Source organism: Onychostruthus taczanowskii, unplaced genomic scaffold, assembly GCF_017590055.1.
Source record: "Onychostruthus taczanowskii isolate IOZ18803 unplaced genomic scaffold, ASM1759005v1 scaffold44, whole genome shotgun sequence".
Classification (NCBI taxonomy): Eukaryota; Metazoa; Chordata; class Aves; order Passeriformes; family Passeridae; genus Onychostruthus; species Onychostruthus taczanowskii.
In genome coordinates, this window is record NW_024501903.1 from 2,120,145 (window position 1) to 2,141,655 (window position 21,511).

Here is a 21,511-nt window from a genome sequence, read left to right on the forward strand (position 1 = left end):
CTCCTTTGGACCCATCTCTCATTTGTCCCTAATTGTAAGGTAAAGGCTAAAACAACAGTCATAATGGTTGTTACTGGTTTCAGCAACAGCAAAGCCACGTTTATCTCTATACACACATTTAATGGAAACAATGACAAAAGTGTTTCTTGGCAAATTAGCCTCCCTCAACCCCTGAGGAAGAACACATCTATAAGCTATTCCCAAAACAATCAATATTAGTCCAGCAAGCAAAACTGTACTTTACGTTTCCCATCAAAGTCTTGGCATTCCCTCAAAGAAGTGATGCCTTATAAATTACAGCTACTACCAAATAAACCAGAGAGAGAGAACTGCTGAGCTGGGCACCTTGCTGTGTGTTTCCCTCAGGTCTGGGGGCCTGAATGCAGGTAATTCAGCTAAAATCCCTGTGCTGGCCTGCTAACGTTTAAACATTTGGCTCATGTACCTTTTGGTCTCTGCTTATACAGAAGGTACAACAGCCCAGGATCTGAGCACTGCCACAGTATCACAACGTAAATCATAAAGGAGAGAACAGCAATGTCTACTCCTAGCTTCTGAGTGTGCATTTGCTCTGCTGTGGATTTAAAAATGAGAAGACTGGAACAGGGTGTTAGTTCTGCAGGTATTATTTTTTCAATTAAAAATCAGAGTACTTTGGGATACTTTGATCTTACACATTAAAAAATGAAGTGAAGGGATTATCTGATATTCTTGAAGTGAAAAAAACAGACATTTTCCTCTAAACACTCTTCTGAGAGGCTGGCATTTAGTTATGCAAAGTTTATGGTGTAGCTCTTTTATCTCCCATCACTCTGTTCTAATGTTGCAAAGCTACCGATGCAGTAATCAATGACACTCATTCTTTCCTCTGAAGCTCAGAGTGAGGACAAACTTGAAAAGAGGCAAGCACGGGCTGCTGAGTAACTGAAATTTCAAGAAATACTTACAAAATGATGCTAGCAGAGACAGTGCTGGTCACCTGGGCTTGAGAGCTGACTGCTTACGGCACTAAAAACACCCCAGCACTAAAACCACACTGTGCACTGCACGGTCAGCCTAAGAGGTGATTCCTGTCTGCAGAGAGTAACAGCTGCTTATTTGAAGAAGTGTCACAGTTTTTATCTGGCTTCAGTCACTGTCAGGGTGCAGACTCTAAGAGAAGATGTAGCAAGGAAAGCTGCTTAAATTAAGAAAATCTTGGTGCATTTCCCTGCTTACATGTCCAAAAGAAATGACCTCCCCGTCTTCCAGATTAACTTCCGTTTCATTCTAGAAGGGAGATTCAAAGGAAATACATGACATTCCACATGGAAATCTCAGAAAAAAACATGTTGCATTCCTTGGCAATGCCAGTCCATGTTATATATACATAGCACGAGGTGAACAATGCCAGCCTGGAGGGAAACAGTGGCTCCCACCCTTGCTGGCTACCCATAAATTAAGTTTCTCACAATAATGCCAATCTTGGTATTAACCCTGAGCAGTATCATAATGCAAAGGGCCTCAGCCTCTTCTCTCTCTCTCACTAGCAAAACCAGCACATGTTGAAGGCTGCTACCAAGACTAGACAACCTTTCCTTCCCCTTCTGAGCCATCTGGTAACCTCTCTTGGGACAACCCTGCTCAGCTCCTGCTTCAACCCCAAATTACCAGGGGTAGTTTTTTTTAGCTTTCAGACCCAAAGGCAATGTCCCCTTAGCTCACTGGATAGCCAGCTCATCAAGCATCTTGAAATGAACCAGGACATGTAGAAGACTGGGGAGACTGCTCCTCATGGACACCTAGTTGGAAACACACAAAAAACTACTCACAGTGTATCCTTGTTACTTCTTTCTTACTTACATCTACCTATCTGCAAATCAAAGTTTCAACCTTTACCTTCAGTCCTGCAACAACCTCTGAAAAGGGCAAAGAATGAAAGATGGATTAGACCAGTTGTTCTTGCCCTGTCACCCTGACAGCCACCCTGCAAACCTGTTTGAAGCAGTTGTGCCCTTCCCTGTAAATTTTGACTCTCATCATGTTAACCTAGAACTTTCTGACACCTTCCATTGTCTTCTTTTTTACATCTTGTTTTTCACCTGTCGCTGTTTAGCCCTGCCTTGCCCATTAGATCTGGTATCTCAGAACAGGATCAATGACCTCCTGTTGATGCCAAAACCAACACAGGCAGCCCAGAGCTGCTGTTGGGGATTGACAGCAAAGTGGAGAGAAGATGTTTTGCCATCACTCCACTCAATTCTCAGACGATGGGCTTCTAGTTCAGGCACTCTCATTTACAGCAACTGTGACAGAATCAGTGACTAAGGACCTCAATAAGGACATCTGCTCACTTCAAGTCATTTAGGGAACATGCTATGGATGGGGCTGTTTGGCAGCTGTACTCTTTCCACATCTTTCTGCAGAGAAGTAATTCCAAAACATAAAGGCCAGCAATAACACTTAAGACAACATACTAAAGGAGAGATGGTCCAAATACAGGAAGATACTTCAGTGTCTGATGTGGGAACTTCTCAGTGGTTTCAAAGGGAAGGCAGGTGCTCGAACAGTTTTGTGGAACCAGACTTGCCAACTCAGGGCTGTACTGGGAAATGCAAACCAGCAAACGCACAATTAACACCTGCCTAATCAAGTGGATGAAGGAGACATGAAAAAATCTTGATATGCAGATGTCTCAGTGCACACAAGAAACCCCCCAAAGTAATGACCTCATGGTGATGTTGCTTGCATGATCACAACAGGTAAAAACCCCAGCCGTGGAGCACACCGAGACATGGCAGGTGCCACATGACATAAACAGGTATTTTTAGATGCTGCAGCTGCAGTACCACGCAGCCTTACCAGAGAGAACTGTGACTGCAGTATTACCAGTGCAGTGCTAGTTGACTACAATTTTTCAATCTCTTGCATCTACTTGGAAAAGAACTTCTCAGGGCTGTCCTCCAGCCACTTCTCGTAGTGTGTGCCCATATACATGGGGTTCATCAGCAGTAAGGCCACTACCTTGCTTTTCCTCTTTATATACATGGTTTATGCTCCAGCCATAGTGGGCTCCAGAGTAGCAAGCACTATGCAAATGATAATTTGCTGGATCGTGGTCATCTGGAAGGGAAGAAGGATGCTGGAAACCCTCAGTTCAAGTCCCAAATAAATCACTGGTTTCCAGTTGCCTCAGGCAAATCTCTTCCCATGATACTGTCTTCGAAACAGAAATGAGTATTTCTTTACCTGGCAGAGAAGCTGAGAGCATAAACTCATTAGAGAGTGCCAAGGAGTTCAGATCCTATAGTGATAAGCAATTACTTAATACACAGCAATGCCTGGGAGCATCTGTTGGTTGTTTCACAGCACAGACCAAACTGCTTGGTCCGACGAGCACATGAGAGATTTTCTCAACAACAACAACAGCAGAAAAGCAAAGCAACAACAAAACCCCAGCATGAACTGCAAGTTGGCTCTGGAGAGATGGATGGATGAATGAACTCTCATCGAACTGAACATTTCTCTCTGCTATGAATATGTGCTTTCTTGGAGACAGAAAACAGATACCTTCTGCAGAAGTTGTGCAACTAATTTGGTTATACAGAAAATGAAACCTCTACCAGACACTGAAGGAAACTCTCTCATGCTGAGAGCTACAGTTTTATAACAGAAGAAGAAACCATACAGAGTTATAAAACAACCCAGTGTACATCTTTATTGATGATTCACAAAATCAAACATCATTCAACAAACTCACTTCAGCAATTCCAGTATAACATTGTTCCTTGCTAGGTCTGGCTGATTTTTCCAAGGTAAACAATATTTGCTTTTAACTCGGAGTGGAGAGAATCATGCTTTACAGTAGCCATTTCCTGACTGTAGCAGTAGCAAGTGTATCACAGCCATGACAATATTTTAGGTCACACTTCCTTCTTAATATTTCACACAAAACCCCCTGCTACCTTCAGTGCTTGTTCAGTACTTCCATGGCATGTACTAGTCTCATGAGAATCATAACCCTTTAGTTAAGTGGGATTTATTAATACTCCAAAAGTGCACTGAAGGCATGAGCTGCTATCAAATTAATTGCCAGTATCCTTCCATAATCTCACCAGAACATATATTATTTTCAATAACCCAGTATTAAATTGACCAAGAGTTTCATTGATATAAAAATTACCTTGATTTCCCACTGAAACACACTCTGTCATATCATGGTATATTATATACGCGCAGTTACACCAGTGGTTTTCTCCACGTGAGTCAACTGCTGAGCTACAGGAGACAGGAGTGAGAAAACCTGGGGAAAGGAATAACATCTTTGATATTGTCAACTCCCAAGATGTACTGCAGGTAGCGTTCAAACCCCATTCCGAAACCTCCATGAGGAACTGATCCAAATTTTCGGAGGTCCAGATACCTGTAATTTAAACAGACAGTTACATTTGCAGCACAGTTATGCTGACATCATTAAAGTGAGCTTTTCATCTAGGGTTTTCCTTTCCATCTTAATTACTTCCCTTTGACCCTAACCACTGTGATTTCTGAGTTGGTCAGGGGTATGTCAGAATTGTATTAGCAGAAGCCCCAAGTTTAAACCCATTCAAACCAGCATAGCTATGCTTTGCCAATACACTACAGCATGTTTTTTTCGGAGCAAAAATGTATTTGGGTAACGAAGAACAGCTTGAGCACCAGACCTCTGCTCATACTGGAAACACCTTTTTAATTTTAGTATCTAAAATATTCCTAGCAGAGGCAAAAACCCAAGTTCCCACAGAGTCACAAAGCACTTCCACTACTGGAGGTGAAGCTCTCTGATTGGGCTTGTCTAGCCTTTGCCATGTTGGTGTGGAAATCTGTCCTGCAAATTCTTTCAATTTCTGTTTGCTTTTCAATAGCCTAAGTAATTTCATTTCCAGCAATTTCTTTAGAAGCTTAAATAGGTCTTGCTGTCTGTCTCTCAACATTCCTTCATTTTTTTTCTTTCAAGGTAATTACAATGGCTTTTTGATACTTTTTCCCTAATCACTCTTACAAACTGATTCATTTATTTCTATAATAAGCCAGAAAAAAACCTCTTGAACATATCTTCTCTAAAAATGAGATCTGGAACAAGACATTTTATTTTGCAGAACAGCACCTGTTGTGCACAGAAAACGTTTGGAAGCAGATACTCTGAGTATATGGGTGTCAACAAGATTATGATGGCTCTTCTATAGTTACTCATTTCCCAGCTGGACTGTGGCTGATGTGAAATTGTCACCAACAGTTTTATTTTAATAGAAGTGAAAAACATCTCAGTGCTTCTATTGATTTGTGGGGCTATTTCTGAGGTTGCTGAGGGCACCAAGTTATTCTTCTTTATATAAATGCACTAGTAGGGGATTGAGTGACTCCAGATATATTACTTGCTTCTAATCTTGGTGTATGAATATTTCATCATCCCACTTAAAAAAAATAAAGAGCACTTAAATATAAATGCATATGTTTTAGTACTTATGCAGTGGAGTAGAGGGGGGCAGAACACTGTGAAAGAAATTAAGATTGGATTGATTGCAATAAATGGCTTCCCAAATTTTACATACTGTTAATGAACTGCAAGGAAATATTATATTTTGTGTATATGTACTTATGTATGTATAAATATGTAGAATATATGTTATGTATATTTGAGTGTAGTTGCTTGGACATCAGATCTTTCTTGGCTCGAAGACTGTATTTTAACAGAATGAAGATAAAGTAATGCCCTTGATCACTCTTACTTGCAAAATAAGAGAACTCTCCCACAAATTCTATAGCTGCAAGATTGCCCTGTCACTCAGTTTGACAGTAGGCCTTTCATACCTTGAAATATTTTTTCTCCTTACAGCTCATTAGCAGTAGTTAAAATTTGGGAAACCATTTATTACACTCAATCCAATAGTCAGGTTTTTTTTCCCCACAGTGTTTTTCCTCTCCCCTCCACTGCCCAAACAGCAAAAGGAGAAGCAGAGCTTACTTCTCCCTTGTAGCACTGACACACAAAGTGCAGTTTGCAAGTTGAACAGTAGGCCCAAGAGTGGGACATGTTTTCTGATGACTGGGACCCACGTGCTTTTCTCTGTGTGCTGCTCGGTGTTAGCTTGGCTCACTAAGCCTTGGTGTATGCACCCCAAATCTTGTGATGAGGATTATGCTCAGGATAAAACCACACAGGCTGTGCAACAGCATGGCGATCCTCATCCCTATCCACTTTACACAGACTGCATTAAGAAGACCTTGAGTCTCTGCAAAAACCCTGAACTGCTCCTGGGGAGCTCTGCTGTGCAGCTTTACAAGGGTTTGCAAGGAAGGTGATGGGCAGATCTGATGCTGAGGGTGGTGACTCACGAAGCAGGAAAGATCTCATAAATGTGAGGGATAGGTGCTGCCCATGGCAGATCAGTCTGACCCAGCTCAGGTGTTCTGAGCAGAACTGCCAAAGCAGCTGGTAACGACTTTAGCTGTAACCAAGAATACAAGTAACAGCACAAACTTTTCTGATGATGTCTGTAAGTGCATCAGCCTTTGCAAAGGCAGTTGAGACTAAGCCCAGCATCTTCTCTCCCTTTTTGCTGGCAACAGAGTTTATAAAGTCATTGTAGGAAGATGAAATAACTCAGCTACTTCCAGATGAACAATAATAATAAATTCTACCCTTGCTTATCCAGGACTTTGATCTGTAGATCTCAAAGCACTTTAAGAAGCCATTTTGGCAAAAGGAGCGAAACAAAACCCATCAAAGTTAATGGAAAAAGTCCATTGAATTAAATGTGCTGAGGATCAAGACTGTGAATCCCTTCTGATGACTGTGCATAGAAGAAGAAGAAGAATTGAGAAATTTTCCATTCTTCACAGATGAAAGAAAAAGTAACTGCCTGCAGATGAAGAGAAAAATCCCTTTAGGCTGGAAAATGCTCCCTGAGGTTTTCCTACATTCAGTAGTGTACAGACATTGGATGATTCTCACCTCAAAAAGAGTCATGAACTAGTCTAGCTGTTTTTGCCAGTAGCTCATACTTAAGAGGGAAGCTGAGCACTCTATTGGCAACTGTTGGACTGTGCAGCATTATTCCACAGGAGTCGAATTTCTGCACAGGAGTAAATTTCTGCAACCCCAGCTAGCCCAGGTGTTCCTGCTCTAGACCTGAGCACTGGTAGGTCTTCAAAGATTTGAGTCTTACTAAAGTGTGTGCTATAACAACATCCACCAGCAATGAATTCCAGGAAATCATTATGTGCCATGTTAGAACATTTCCATTCATCCTTTTAAAGATTTATATTCTTTTATCATCATTGTGAGCTCCCTGTGTTGCACAGCAAGGCACTATGAAGAGCAGTGCTCTCCTATTGACCATTCATAAACAGAATGTGCTCTTTTCAGTCTCTTCAAAACAAATATAATCTCAACCTTTTATGCAATCCCCTTGCTATGCTGAAGGTTCTGTGGCCAGTTTGAAAAAAAATAAGGCTGAAAGGACAAAGATACTATAGTCCATGAAACTGAATATTCTGCTGGGTGTGTGTGCAAGAAAAACACCCCTGGCTTTCTGCCTGCCTCTGTCTGCCCCAGCACAGCACTCCAATTTCTTCCCAAAAGAGGAGTAATAGGACCAGGTGGCTGCCAAGGACAGTGATGAGCTACATGTTTTCACTGAGCTCTGAAGAAGGTTAAAGGATAAGGTGAGTGTAGTCACTGGCCATGGGCTCCAAGTGGCCCACCAGTGCTACTTTTCCCTAAGCCCAACTCCTACTTTTTACCCTGCCACACAAGGACCCAACAGAATGCTCTGACATTCAAGTTTCAAAGATTACCGTAAGTTAAAGAGCCCAACACACCTCAATCTTCTTCATCCAGAGCAAGAGCAGGGCCAAAACAATACAGTAACATCCACCTGAAGACAGCAGACAGCACCTGCTCTGCTACTGTGCACTTTCACCAGTGTTACACCAGAAGATCAGAAGGGTACCTGTACTGTAAAGGGTTCAGTATGAGACAACTGTCTCCACTGAAGCACATGAAGATAATCAGAGTAAGGAAGCAGTGCCTTACACCTAGGAAGACTGTCAGAAACACTGCTCACACTCATGGTGGAGGGAACACTGTTCATTACCAAGTACCTGCTTTGTTACTTTTAAGATGGCGCTTGGAGGCTGCAAACAGGATCAAGTCCCCTGTTACAAGGTAATGTACTTAATACTCCCTGGTCACAGAGAAATCAATGAACTCCCAGAGAATCCTCATCACGCAACTTTCCCACAGACCTCTCAGTTTAGCCAAAATAATAATCTACAGCTCTGAGCTATTTTCCATCTACAATTCAAAGGAAAAAGTGTGAAAATAAGATAACTAAAAAACCAAGTGAAGTACTACTTCAACTCATATTCTATATGGAAAGAAACTTGCCTAACAGGAAAGATGTAGTGTACCGAAGAAGACTTATAAGAGTTTGACCAGGTCACTTTATCTGTCTTTTGAAAAACTTCCTAGAAGGTAGGAATGGCAAGAAGCAGAGCAGTATTTTAGATCATCAGTTGCCTCTGCCTTACGATTCACCCACAAACAAGGCAATCCTGAAAGTGTCCTAGAAACAGTCAGACCTACAATATCCTCTTGCTTAGTGGGGGGAAGAAAACAGTGAATCAGAATCAGAGATATGGCAGTGGTTAAGGAACTTGAAAGATCATATTCAAAAGTCAGCAAATATTGTATTTAAAAAGGAATGACTCAACTATTCTTCCAGGAGTTTGTGAGCCAGTTTTGGAGACTCAATTCAATCACTAAATTGGAGGAGATTAATTTTAGTCTCTCTTGCCACTTCCACTGGAAAGATGGATGCTGGCAAGGCACGTACCTGTATTCTGGCAGATTTTGGACTGCAGTCCAGAAGCATCCAGAATTACTGCTATCCTGCACCTTCCTATGCTATGGCAGGGGGTAACAGCTTTAATCTTCTTCGGGAAGTTACATTGTCTGTGATGGAGTGGAGGGAATAAAGGAGGAAAGAGTCTCCAAAACAAGATTACAGCAGGAAGAGTTTCCAGAATGTGATTGTTACATATCACATGAAAATGCAAATGAGTGACAGGCTATGCCCTCTTTTTTTTTTTTTTTTTTTTTTGCATGAGGCAGGGCTGCACTATCTTAGTAGCACTGGAAGGCTCTGCAATTGAACACCAGACTTCCTAGGGCTGTATCTCAGCATCTAACCACAAAACTTATCACCCTGTTCAGGATAATCCCTCCCTCTGATAAAGGGATATGGTGCATTCTGGGCCACAAATACAACAAAGGAAGAAATTAAATTCACCCTGTTTGCACATGGATGATGTGAAGATCTGCCATACGCTGGGCTGTTCCTCAGTGATTTCATGTTGTGGGAAGATGAGAGTGAAGAACCCATACTTTGCTTTTTTTCAAGGCAGCCTTCCTAATGATCAATCCAAATACTGCAGAATACTCTTCTAAATTTAAAATTCTCTGCACTACCACTCTCACAGTAGCTGTGATGAAGTACATACCAAGAAACACTAAGAACCTCCTGTCGTTTTAATGGGTTAAATTGTTAATTCAAAGGTTGATCTGTCTCCTTAGGAGGACAGTTTTAATTGCTTTAACTGCTTTGTTAGTGAAGATTTTTCGACCCAATTGCTCTGTCAATTGCAAAGGGAGTTATTCATAGACCTCTTAAAGGTCACAAATTGCTGTGGTTCTGTAACCTGTTTATCTTCTGCATAGTGGTCAGAATTGACCCAGCTTCCAACACAGCCTAATGATTTAATATCAAAAATCATTATAGGTTGTAAATTATTCCACCTCATGCAATCCTGAGAGGAATAACCTGTTCTGTGAGTGGACAAATTGGAGGCATAAACTAAGTAGCATTAGATTAACCTTTGTTTAAATGAATTGCCTATTTCATTTAGACTGGCAATGATGGCAGGGCAACAGGGCCAAAAAATTGTTTCCTCAGAACCAAATCAAACCAAACAAACAAACAAAAAAGAAAACAAACAAAACTCCAGTTGCTTAAAAGAACTCCAGTCTCAAAAGAATAACAAGAGCTTGCAGAGCAAGGTGGCATCTTACCATTGATAGGCATCTGTGAGTCCTAATCTGTGAAACAAAAAGAAAATCCCTTGTAAGTAAAGGAACAGAGTTATTCTGCACAAGCAGTACTTGCCTGGAAGAGCCTGCTACTAAAAAAGAGAAAACCTGGTGAACTATTGTATGAAGTATGCATAAGAAGACAAGAATCCTGTTTTTTCTCTCTAAGGTTATGCTGGTTCTGTAGGAAATAGAATTTAAAGGTCTAAAGTATTTAAGTTTAACAAAACCAAATCCTGAGGACTGAAAATCGAGAAAAACATGCGAAAGGAGGTGTGATTTACAAAAGACACACCCCATTTGTATCTTGGAATGCTTTCTATGACTTTCCTGACAAACAAGAAAGTCCGGCTTCGAACTCCACATGGACCCTTCTCTTCCTGAGGACTGTGATACTGGCAAAAAGTTTTGACTGAAAAAGTGCAGCAGGCAACATTGTACTTTACATGAGTTGAAGCATGCCTGCTTCAGAGAGCTTACAGGGAGAGTAGCAGGAAGCACAGGGAATATCATCATCCTACACTAACAACAGAGAATTAATGTTCTGGGGATTTTAATTGCCTGGTGCCTTTTGGATTCATTATGCTGAAGTAGATTTTGCTCTTCCCCACTGACTAGATCTATCTGTGTGAGCATGTGGCTGATTTAAGCAACAAATTAATTCCCAATGTGCAAATGGTGTTACTCTGGGATTAACCCTCCTCCAACATTGCTTTGCACCAGTGTATGACTGACCCAAACAGAAGTGTTCAAGTGCTGGATGGGACTTTGCACAACCTGATCTCATGGAAGGTCTCCCTTCTCATGGCAGCGGGGCTGGAACTAGATGGTCTTTAAGGTACTTTCCAACCCAAACCATTCTCTGATTCTACAAAACTTTTGAACAATCAAATAGGATCCAGAGAACAACTGAGAATTACCCATTGTATAACGTCAATTATTAAATGAAAAGCAGCTTTGATATTCTGACACTGAAGTTAGCCTAAAATTACCAAAACTAACAAGATACAGACTAAGGCAGCAGGGAAAGAGGAGCCCCCATGACACAGTACAGGACTTGAGCAGTTCCAGTGAAGCTTCCCATGAAACTGTTAGCAAAGTCCATATTCTCTGAAATCAGGCCAGTCACTGAGGCCAGCTGCATCACAACTGGCAAAGCTTCTGACCAAAAATGCAATTCCTCAGTTACACAACGTGATGACAGATATCTAAGTTCTGTATATGTGACAACTTCCACCTTCATAATCCACTTTCAGCCACAAAAACTGAAGAAAAGGATGAAGTGTCCCACAGCAGACCCTGCTCCAGACAGTTGCAGCAGAACTGAGGCACTCTACTGCCCTGGCCTCTTAGCACAAAGAAAACTTTTCTTCTCTGATGAGCTAAAACAGAGGCCCTTTACACACCTGTGACAGAAACACAAGAACTTCTTCACCAGTTTGCAGTCACCTACTCAGATAAATAGATATCACAAAGATATCTAAAGCCTTAAAATAGGCTTATTTTAAATACTATTAGCTGGCCTTCCGCTCCTCTGTCTTACCAACCACAGAGAGCTGCTAAAATACTCTCCTGCTCAGGCTAGTCTCCTGGCATCTGTGGATTTTCCATACCTCTGTAAGCGTGATTCGAGGAAGGGCAGTCGCTCCTCTCTCAAGCTGCCTCCACACAACTCCCCTACTCCTGGTACAAGGAGATCAACAGCTGCAACCTTCAAAGAAAGAAAATTAATTGAAGTCATGCCACGTAGCCATACAGTGATTAGCCGAAGAAGTTAACACTGATGTGTTTTTGTAAAACCCTACTGTAATTCTTCCAGAGTTCAGGACACTTAGGTAAGGATTTGCACATACTTGAAAAGTGTTTTGTTGACAGAAGGCCAGGAGGAAATTTTGCAAGGATAAACATCAGAAATTTTCAGAAAACCTAAATTACAGCAGTGATGTCTCAGACTGAGGACATCTACAGCAAGTGGTTTGAACTGAATCTCACCAAGTTATTCTGGTAACAACCTGTGTGGGGTTATAAAGAAGCCAACAGCAGCTCAGAGAACAGGAAAGACATGTGGGCAAGCTTTATGAAGCTCTGATTCCCTACTCTGATGCTGTTGCTTGTGTTCAGCCCTATCTATCCCCATTCCTATAACCAGTTCTAATGGATATGGTAGCAATGGCATGTACTGGATCATGTGCTGGATCCAAGTGTTATCACTTAGGCTGTTAGGTTTGGGCTGTCTGTCTTCTCTAGTTTGTCTTGTAGGGTTATTTTTCTTATCCCACAGCTGAAATGTTGCTAGAATTAGAGCCACTGAAGACACAGTGGTGCATGGTGGTGGTGTTGTTCTTTTTAGCAGAAGCAATGCTTCAGGTTGTCTTAATTCAGTTGAGCAATCACAATTTCAAAGCATGAGACTTGATAAAGAGCTTATTTCTTCTGCCCATCTGCTATTTGAGCATTACATGGATGGATGACAAGAGAATCACAGACTACTTGGAGCCATCCAATTCTAGGCCTTTCACTTAATAGTACAGAAGTTTATCAGGAAAAGAAATAAACTATGACAAACTTGTCTTAAGGCAATTGAACAAAAAGTTAACACTTCCCCAACCCCTTAATTTTTCCTCCTCATGTTGTTCCCACTTCGGGTATTTTTTTCTACAACAGGAAAAAAAAATGGACAGGATCACCTGATGGTCACATCTTATCTTGAACTGGGGGCAGGCCCAGTAGATGATGTCTATCAGTAGGCCAAGACATGTTCCTGGACAAAAAAGTGGTGAGGTGTGACCCATGGACTCACTGTGTGTTGAGGTCCGTCTTCATTGTCCCGCATGTAGAAAGGTTTGAGGTCGTACGGGTAGTTAACCACAAACACAGGAACCTCCCCACAGTGTTTCACCAGGTACTTCTCATGTTCTGTTTGGAGGTCACAGCCCCACTGTAAGGACAGCAAAAGGGGCCTGGGAATCTGTTTTGGTGCCTCTTGCCCATGGCAAGAGAACCAGCAAAATCCCTGCAAAATCCCACAGAGAAATGCGCTGCTTTGAACAACATGAAACCAAGCAAAGAAACTTCTCATACAGGTCACTGGGAAGTAGACAGCTTCACAAGTTTTCAGGCAGAGCAAAGTATGTAAAATAATATGATTTAACATAACAGAACAGGGCCAGATCGTTCCTGCATCAAGCCCAAGCATCTGGTATCAAATCAGAAAACCCAAAACAAGCAAAAAAAATCCCAAACCCAAAACCAAACCCCAGCCCCAAACCACATGCTGCATATCTAAAGGAAAACAGGCACCGCTCCAGAGCCAGCTTACTTGACCCAGCAAACCAGCCTCATTTCAGTATTACCTCTGGTGTATAGAAAGCAGCTTTCCTAGGCTAATTACTCTCTTCCCTGCTGTGTCCTGTTACATGCTACATTAATTCTCACTTAAGAAAACCTAGCACCCTGTTAACCAATTTTTTGTTATCAGAAACCTTGGACATTTGCAATGAAACACTTTTCCTTTTTTCCAGGGATGTTAAAAATCCTGTGGCTTTTGTCTTGAGACCCCCAGCCCATTTACAGGACATGCAAAGAATATCAGGGGAATGGAAGGGGGGAACAGACTTCCCCCAGACACTCTTCATACTAAAATATCCCAAGTTTGCTCTCTCAGATCCAAGTAGTACAGAGAAAAGATTTGAGGTTCTCCACCCACTTGTGCACAGAGATGAGACAGTTACCCAGCTGGCTATGAGAGTGGCTTCAGCCAGAGGGTTATTTTCCTCAAAGTATCATAATGAGATAATGATTAACCAATATAGACATAAGAGGAGCACCATCACAAATACTGTCCCATACTGGAGTGGGTGTGTGTTTGAAATTGGGCAAAATATGATTTTTGGAAAACCATAATCTCATAGCTTTAGAAAGACTAGCACGTTACTCTTTTTCCCAGTCAACACTGATGCTTTGGAAAGACAAGGGATTCCCTTTACCTACATCTAGATTACATGGCATTTTCACTTGGTATTGGTTTATTAATCCTTGTCAAACTTTCGGTGCTATCCTATTATCTTTCCTTTTCTAGAGAACTATTACAGCAACTCTTCTTAGATGATTGCTATTAAATCTGCAACACTCAGCACTGCTCACATACAGGAAAGAGAAGTACCTTTGCTAAAGCCTTGGTCCTTCAACAGCAATCTCATCACTTCCTTCCCTGCAAATGTCACATGTTCTGCTACACATCTCACTCTTTGTATTGCTCCCATTGCAACCCCAAAGGGCAAAAGTTACACTGGATTTACAACCCAGCAAACAAAACACCCCGGGAGGCAGATAACCTGTGCAAAGTTAAATTCTTGTGGCATCAGAGAGAGAGAGAGACAGAGAGAAAGGATATTCTACAAGGCTCTGTGTAGCGACAAACCAGCTGGGAATGACCTACCTCTGGCTTGAAAGTGAAAGTTTGAGGAGCTTGCTTCAAAATTTCCACTGCTTCACTGTAGGAAATTCTGCAAGAGGAAGAAAAAAGTCTTTAAGATAATTATGAAAGGAACAACAAAGTTTTCTGGCTAAGTGCCATGCTGGAAAATTAAGGAGGCATTTCCCCACCACCATGCCAACTTGTGTGTAATGTCAGACTTCCCAGCAATGCTTCTCTGGACAGAAACCAAAAAGCATTTAATATGGCAAGAATCCTATGTTTTCCTGTGCTTCAGCTACATGCAGGGCAGGAAGTGCTAAGCTCTCAACACTTCTGCATTACTGCAATATTGCATTTTAGTCAGAAGTGAGCTCTGCAGGGAATTGCTTCATAGAAATGGGTGGATTTTTTTAAAGAAAACAATATGTTCTCATCAGCATAGCTACAACAACACAGCTCTAGTCCAGGGTGTGTTAGGCAAAAATAACAGCCCAGAGTGCAAAGGGCTTGTAGCTCAAATATTTCCACTTTACTTAAAAAACCATGAGATTTATGTGCAGCAATGTTTCTCTACTTCTCTGGCACATTTGAGAGCAGATTCTCCACCAATTTCCACCAGCACAAAAGAACAGCATAATGGTAAAGCAAACAGAAAAAGTGCAGTGAACAATGCTCCAGGTTTGGTAACTGGAAATTGAGACTCAGTGGAAGATGATGTGGCAGCCAAGTTTTCCACGTACCAAGCCAAATATTGTGGACAGAGAGAAGTAAAGAATAACATGATCACAATAATTTCATCTTTGTATCACTGGCTAATCCAATTAAAAACCAAATTCCCTAAGGAATTCACAAGCTCTTTACACCCCATTACAAGGTTTCACTAAAACAACGAAGGCTTCTGGAGGAAACACCTCAAGAAGGAATATACTGCTCCACATGTGTGGGTTATGTGAGGTCACAGACCAAATGAGGTGTATCACTGGCACAGGTTCAACACATGTAACCAATGTGTGTAAGCCAGGAATGGCCCAGATCTGCCAGCAGCTGATGAAGAGAGAGACAGAGAGGGAGAAAGAGATGGTCTGTCTCTCTCTTCTTTTCCTTGGAGCATGGGAGAAGCTGAGCACAACTTTGTCCTTTCAGGAGTATCAGTTCCAAAAAAGAGGACTGAAATGGGGACATGCTAACTTCACTGAGGACTCCCATGGTACTCCTGCAGGCAGAGGCACAGGGGGGATCCGTCATGATCCTGTTGCCCAGGTGTGGCTGTAGCTGCCTAACAAGATAACCAGTGCTGGGATGAGAAACCCTACAGTGTTCTGTGGGATAAATGGAGAGCTCCACCATTTGAAGAGACAAGCAGGAGTAGGGAGGAGGCGGCACTCTTGGGCATCAGTGAGGGAAACCCAAAGCCTTCAGCTCTTTAGCACAAAGAGATCTGGGATTAGGAGCTACACAATCAATTGGGAATAGAAAACCAATTGGGATTGTTAAATATCACAAAATACTTTCATAAAAAGAGAACTACTGGAGTGAAAGTGTGAATGAAAGCAGAGCATCAAAGCCAAAACCAAGCAAGACCGTGAGCAACCACTGTGCAGGTACGTGCTGGAAGGAGAATACTTTTAAGGATCTTGTCCAGGGGAGCAAAAGCCAAAGGCCAGCAGATTCAGGTGTCAGTCTCATGCAGAGCTGAAAGGGCATAGCTGACAAACAGTAAAAGGGAACTGCAACTCATGCTCCTTTGAAGACATTATGCTAACCCAGAAGACATTAAGTTGTGAAAGAAAAAGAACATAGGAAACTCTTTCCCCAAAAGCCCTCTGCAAGATCATTTTGAAATAGTACTTACATCATAAATTTGTGCTTCAGTATTTGTTCCAACCTGTCCTTGGTCAAAACAAGAAAAACATAAACATGTAAAGCTACCCTTTACGGTTCAGGGGCAAACTCAGGAAAGTGACCTTCCTCTATCCTGTAGTTTGTAGGACTGCATTCTGATCTAGATACAGGTCAAAATCCACTCCTGGCCATTCAGTGCTAAAAGGGTACCCAATTATTGAAGATGATGACTAGAGGCTACCAGGTGAAGTGACAACTACAGTTCTACACCTGCTACCAGCTACACAAAATTGTGTGTTCTCTCTCTGTTGGCTTGAACAATCACTCAAGCTCAAGCTGATATTTAGCTTTTCACAGTTTCTTAACACAGGACAACCCAGTAAAGAAAAGAAAATTTTAAAAAAATTAATCCTTCCTATAGCAAAGAATCCCCAAAACACATGACAGGATTGCAGTTCTTTCCTGTCACATGCATTACCTTCTGTGCAGGAGCTATGTATTTATGAAAAAGCTCAACATCACGAGGACATTTGGAGAGCACAGTGCTTGTCACTGTCTTGAAAAGATCTTCCATAACCTGATAGAGAAAAAAGGAATGCATGAAAAATGAACATTGCTTAGGTGTCCCAGACTATGAATGAAACAAAGTACACATTGGCCAAAGGGTACAGAAGGAGTTTCTATCCTTCTGCATGGCCAGACTGCATAAGAGGCTTGCTTAGTAGCTGAAAAGGACTGGAACTTTTATTTTTGCTATGGGTTTAGGGCTTCAGTGTTGGCTGATGGAGTCCGTATCTTCAGTCAGGTATCTCCAGTGAAAAAAATCACAGCTAAAATATTCAAGCAGCAACCCTGGCTAACCACATACATGTTACAACCATTTGTGGGTCTGGTCTCAGATTCTTAGAGAGGCATGTGTCTTGTAATGAACAATTCTGGATTTATGCTTGTTGTTAGAAGAGGCAAAACTGAAGGAAAGAGAATAAACATGCAGTGTGTAGAGCAAGCCCATCAAACAGTTCTCAGGTAGAGAGACTCTCCAGTAAGGGCAAAGTGAACATGCATAAGATGGGTAGAGAGCTAAAGCAAAGGACACATCAATGCAGGGATGTTTGAGAAACTAAAAAGATGTGGTTCCATTTCCCTAAACGAATGTGGATTAACTAAATGACATTATCATCCAATTTGGATATACTTATCCAGTAAAACGGGCTTCACTCATTAAGAAATTAAAATGCCATTAAAAGCCCCCACATGGGATGCTGCTGCATTTTCATCAACCCGTTTTAAGAGTAATTTTCTCTTTTGGTTAAGCAAAACAGACCATCCAAGACACTTGCTGTTGTGCAGACTGAGTTCCCATGGCTCCCTGTAGTCTTACACCAGCACAAAGCATGTAGTTGACACGTGTGGTATCAACTGATCATCCATCCCACCTCTTATTCAAAATCACCCTTCTATTCTCATTTTCTTTGTCAAAACAGAGCAATGCAGCTGGGGCTGCATGTCATCTCAGCCTGGGAAGGGACAGGATTTTTCCTAACAAAGCACATCTCAAAGTTCTGGCACATTCCTGGTTGGTTGTGGATTTTTGGGGATTTTTGTTGTTGTTGTTTTTTGTTTGTTTGTTTTGTTGTTTGGAGTTGTTTTTTTGTGAGTGTAACAACTACTTCATTGATTGCAGAGTTGAGAGAACTGAAGTTCCCACTGACAGTATCTAGGTGAGCAGCAGCCCCTAGACACCACAAAGCCTGTGACTGTGGAAAGATGAACCTGTGGAAAGATCTGTCAGCAAACCTCAAGAAGAAGCAGTAGGTCTATGCCTTACAAGGAACCAGATCTTACAGGGCAAGAGAAACACAAGGCACAGAAACAAAGCAGCTGGGCTACTGACATAGCCAAAATGCGATTTCAGGCATGTGGTTCAAACTTATGCTTAGATGAACAGCCTTCACAGCTGCCCCAAGCTGCTGAAGCACTGCTCTGTTCTGGTGAACAACCTCTGCATCCCATCAGCCGAGTGGAGCTGGTAAAGCAGTCCATTTGGACTGCTCTGAACCAAACTGTGACTCAAGACTCCTGCATCAACCTGGGCTCTCCTTTTAAAAAAAAGGGAAGATGCAAATAAGGGAACAGCATTATCATATGCAGATGAACAGTTTTACGCCTCCTGGTACTCAAACACAGAGGAAATGAAAAGCCAGCATTCCTGCTGCTGAGTGGCAAATAACCAAACAGTCAGCTTTGAACTTTCTTCAAAGTAGCTAGAAAAAGGCTTATGCAAATGAAATTAGAAAACTTCTTAGCAATTCATCTGGTTTCACCAGGCAGAGACGAAGGGATTTTACATTAAGCTTCCTCTTTCTAGAAAATGAAAGTATCATCTGGTTTTGGAAAGGCATGTTGTTTAATTAGCACTTTTTTTCCTCACTGTGCGATAAAGTAACAATTAGGTTCCCACAGCATTCAACATAAGCAGCTTCCTCTTGTGGAAAAAAGATGTGGGTGGTATGGGAAAAACAATCTGAGAAATATTTCCAGGTTTGAGACTGAGGTTTTATCCTGGCAAAAAAGACAGACACGTGGGTCATACACTGGCCTCCTCACTGCTCTTACTTATGCCAAACAAGTACTAGGCACAAACAGTAGATGGGGAAAAAAAAAAAAAAAAAAAAAAAGGAGGAAAAAATCTCTCAAACTGAGAATTTATGTCTTTAAGCAGATAGCATAATGAAGGACTGAAAAGCAGGCTAGAGGAATAATTAGTGGAGAAGTGTAATCACTGGCTTGCTGGTTTAAGGGAACACATGAGCGTGAGATATAGGTGAAGTAATTAGTTTGAACATATTCTGAAAGAAACATGTTTGACGGGAGACTTACATAGGGGAAAAAAGGCACTGGAATCACAGCAAGTAGCTCATCTCAGAGGTGGGGCTCTGGATGTCCCAAAAGCCCAATAATGTGGTTGCTTCACAATGGTGGTGTGGAAACTTCTGGTAGGGGGGCAAGCAAGGAGGACAGAAGTTAAAGCTTCCTCCCTTCCCTCAACCCTTTTAGCCTTTCTCTTTTGATTTTCATGTTTGAAACTTCAGCAGTATCAACACTAGCCTTCCCCAATGCTGCTCTGATGTTTAATGGCTAACAGTTCAATTTTGATTAGGAGCAGCTCCCAAGCGTATTGCTCAATTTCACCCTGGATCTTTTGATATTGTAACTTATCCTCTTCCCAAATAAAATGATGACCAGAGTTGAAACAGAGCAAATCATCCATAAAACAGCAGTAAAAGTCAGCAGCAGCAATTGAAGGTGCTGTGCACTCCAAGAAAGGTTCAAATCATCATTTTTATTATGTAAGAAAAATTACATAAGAAAAATCGCATGACCTGCCAGTAGGATTTTTATGTATGTATTTACCTGGGCCATGCATGTGGATGCAGTGTAGATCACAGGCTCCTTACATAAGAAACACTCACCAGTGGACCGCTGCTGTTGCTTCTACGCTTGCTCACACCCACTCTACGTGTGCACATAACACAGAGGGGAGGATTCACATCTGTTCTTGGTCATAAAATCTCCTCTCTCAGCAATACCAACAGCTCAGGTCCCATTTTGGAGAGATGCTGTTGTTGTGCAAGGAAAGAGGCTTGTCTGCCAGACCACTGTACCACTGGCCACTGAAGCTGAATGCTGATAAAAGCTAGGGAAGAGAACCAGCCTGAGCTATGGCAGCTGGATGCCACTTCAGACAAGGAACCTACAGTCCTGCAGATAGCCCAGTGTCCCTAAAGAGTGTCATGAATAACTCTTAGAACAAACCCTTGTCATGTGATTACCAGTGTTGGCTCCCTCAAAACTGCAGGCAGACCTGCCCAAGTGCCTCAGACTTGGTACTGAAGACAGAATGCTGAGTGAAAACTAGTCTGAAAATCAAATCACATACATGTTTTAGATCCAAGCTCTCTAAAGCTGACACCCAGAATCGGTACCTGATTTCATTTCATGCCTGAACTCCCCTCTGTAAAATGGAGGTAATAATGCTCCATGTCACTAGGCTGTAATGACAGCATATTAATTTTGATGAAGTACATAACCAGTGGAAGACAATACTCCCGCCCTCAGGACACAGCTCAAATACTGAGCATTAAATTGTATGCCCCATCTTAAAGAGAAATATTCTCCATCCCTTAAAGAGACAGTAATGCTAGGATATAATCTTGTTAAGGAAGACTAACACGACGCATAAACTGACAATGCCCTCAGGAAAACTTCCTTTTTGTATTTCCTAACTTTACAGCCTAAATAATGCCTTTTTTAGCATGGCTTTATATGTGCTTTTGATGAAATTCAATCGTGACTGTATCATATGGCCTCTTTGAGACTCCATTAGTGTCATGAGTGAAGTGGGATCCTTTAAATATACTGCACTGCTGATACCGTGGAATGAAAAATAGAAGATAATGGCCTACAAATACAACTACATGATACAGCACTGAAGAGAGAGGGAGAGAGTGATAACAGGCATCTCAGAGAACAAATAAAACCGGAGACCTTGGACCACCAGTTCAGGTACTGGGGGGCTGATGGCTCCAGACACTTCCACAACTGTACCTCTTCTCATGTCTATCTGACCTTTTTCTAAATCCTTTTCTTTCTCATGCATTTTGGAGGAGAAAAGAGGTCCCTCCTTAGATATCCTTACATGTACCCTGCACACTAAAGCAGAAATACTACCACCCAGCCATGCAGTGTGAAGTACTGCACGGAGCACACGGGACTTTCCACAGAAAGTATTGTGAAACCAGTACTATGAGAGTTGAAGCTTCTTTGTAGCACTAAAACACATTTTGGCACAGAACAAAAATTTAGATTGCATGATTAAGACACATGAGACTTCACAAGAACTGTGCTACTAATTTAGGAATAACTGAGCACTACTCTGTGCAATTACAGTGGGGAAAAAAAAGGCTGCTGCTCTAAGACTTCAGGCCCTTTGTTCCCAAATACATGTAGCTTGGTTATTAAATCTCCTTTTCTCCCTTTATTTCATAATGAAAACTATGTTTCTTTTGGAGCTTTGGCTGAAAGAACTCAAGCCTCGCCAGTGAATGGTAAACACACACATCTCTGTAGCAAGGCTCTTT

General features: G+C 41.7%; 1 protein-coding gene across 1 annotated transcript in view; it reads right to left on the reverse strand.

Annotated features, from left to right (window-relative positions):
- Positions 1–3,677: 3,677 nt before the first annotated feature.
- NARS2 (asparaginyl-tRNA synthetase 2, mitochondrial) overlaps positions 3,678–21,511 on the reverse strand; it is a 48,619-nt gene continuing 30,785 nt past the window's right edge. The window contains exons 8-14 of the mRNA XM_041414071.1: positions 16,849–16,947; positions 16,381–16,418; positions 14,550–14,616; positions 12,912–13,049; positions 11,725–11,822; positions 10,094–10,120; positions 3,678–4,402 (exon numbers count right to left, since the gene is read on the reverse strand). Coding sequence (XP_041270005.1) covers positions 4,258–4,402; positions 10,094–10,120; positions 11,725–11,822; positions 12,912–13,049; positions 14,550–14,616; positions 16,381–16,418; positions 16,849–16,947 — 612 coding nt within the window. The 3' untranslated portion in view covers positions 3,678–4,257. The remainder of the gene's footprint in view (positions 4,403–10,093; positions 10,121–11,724; positions 11,823–12,911; positions 13,050–14,549; positions 14,617–16,380; positions 16,419–16,848; positions 16,948–21,511) is intronic.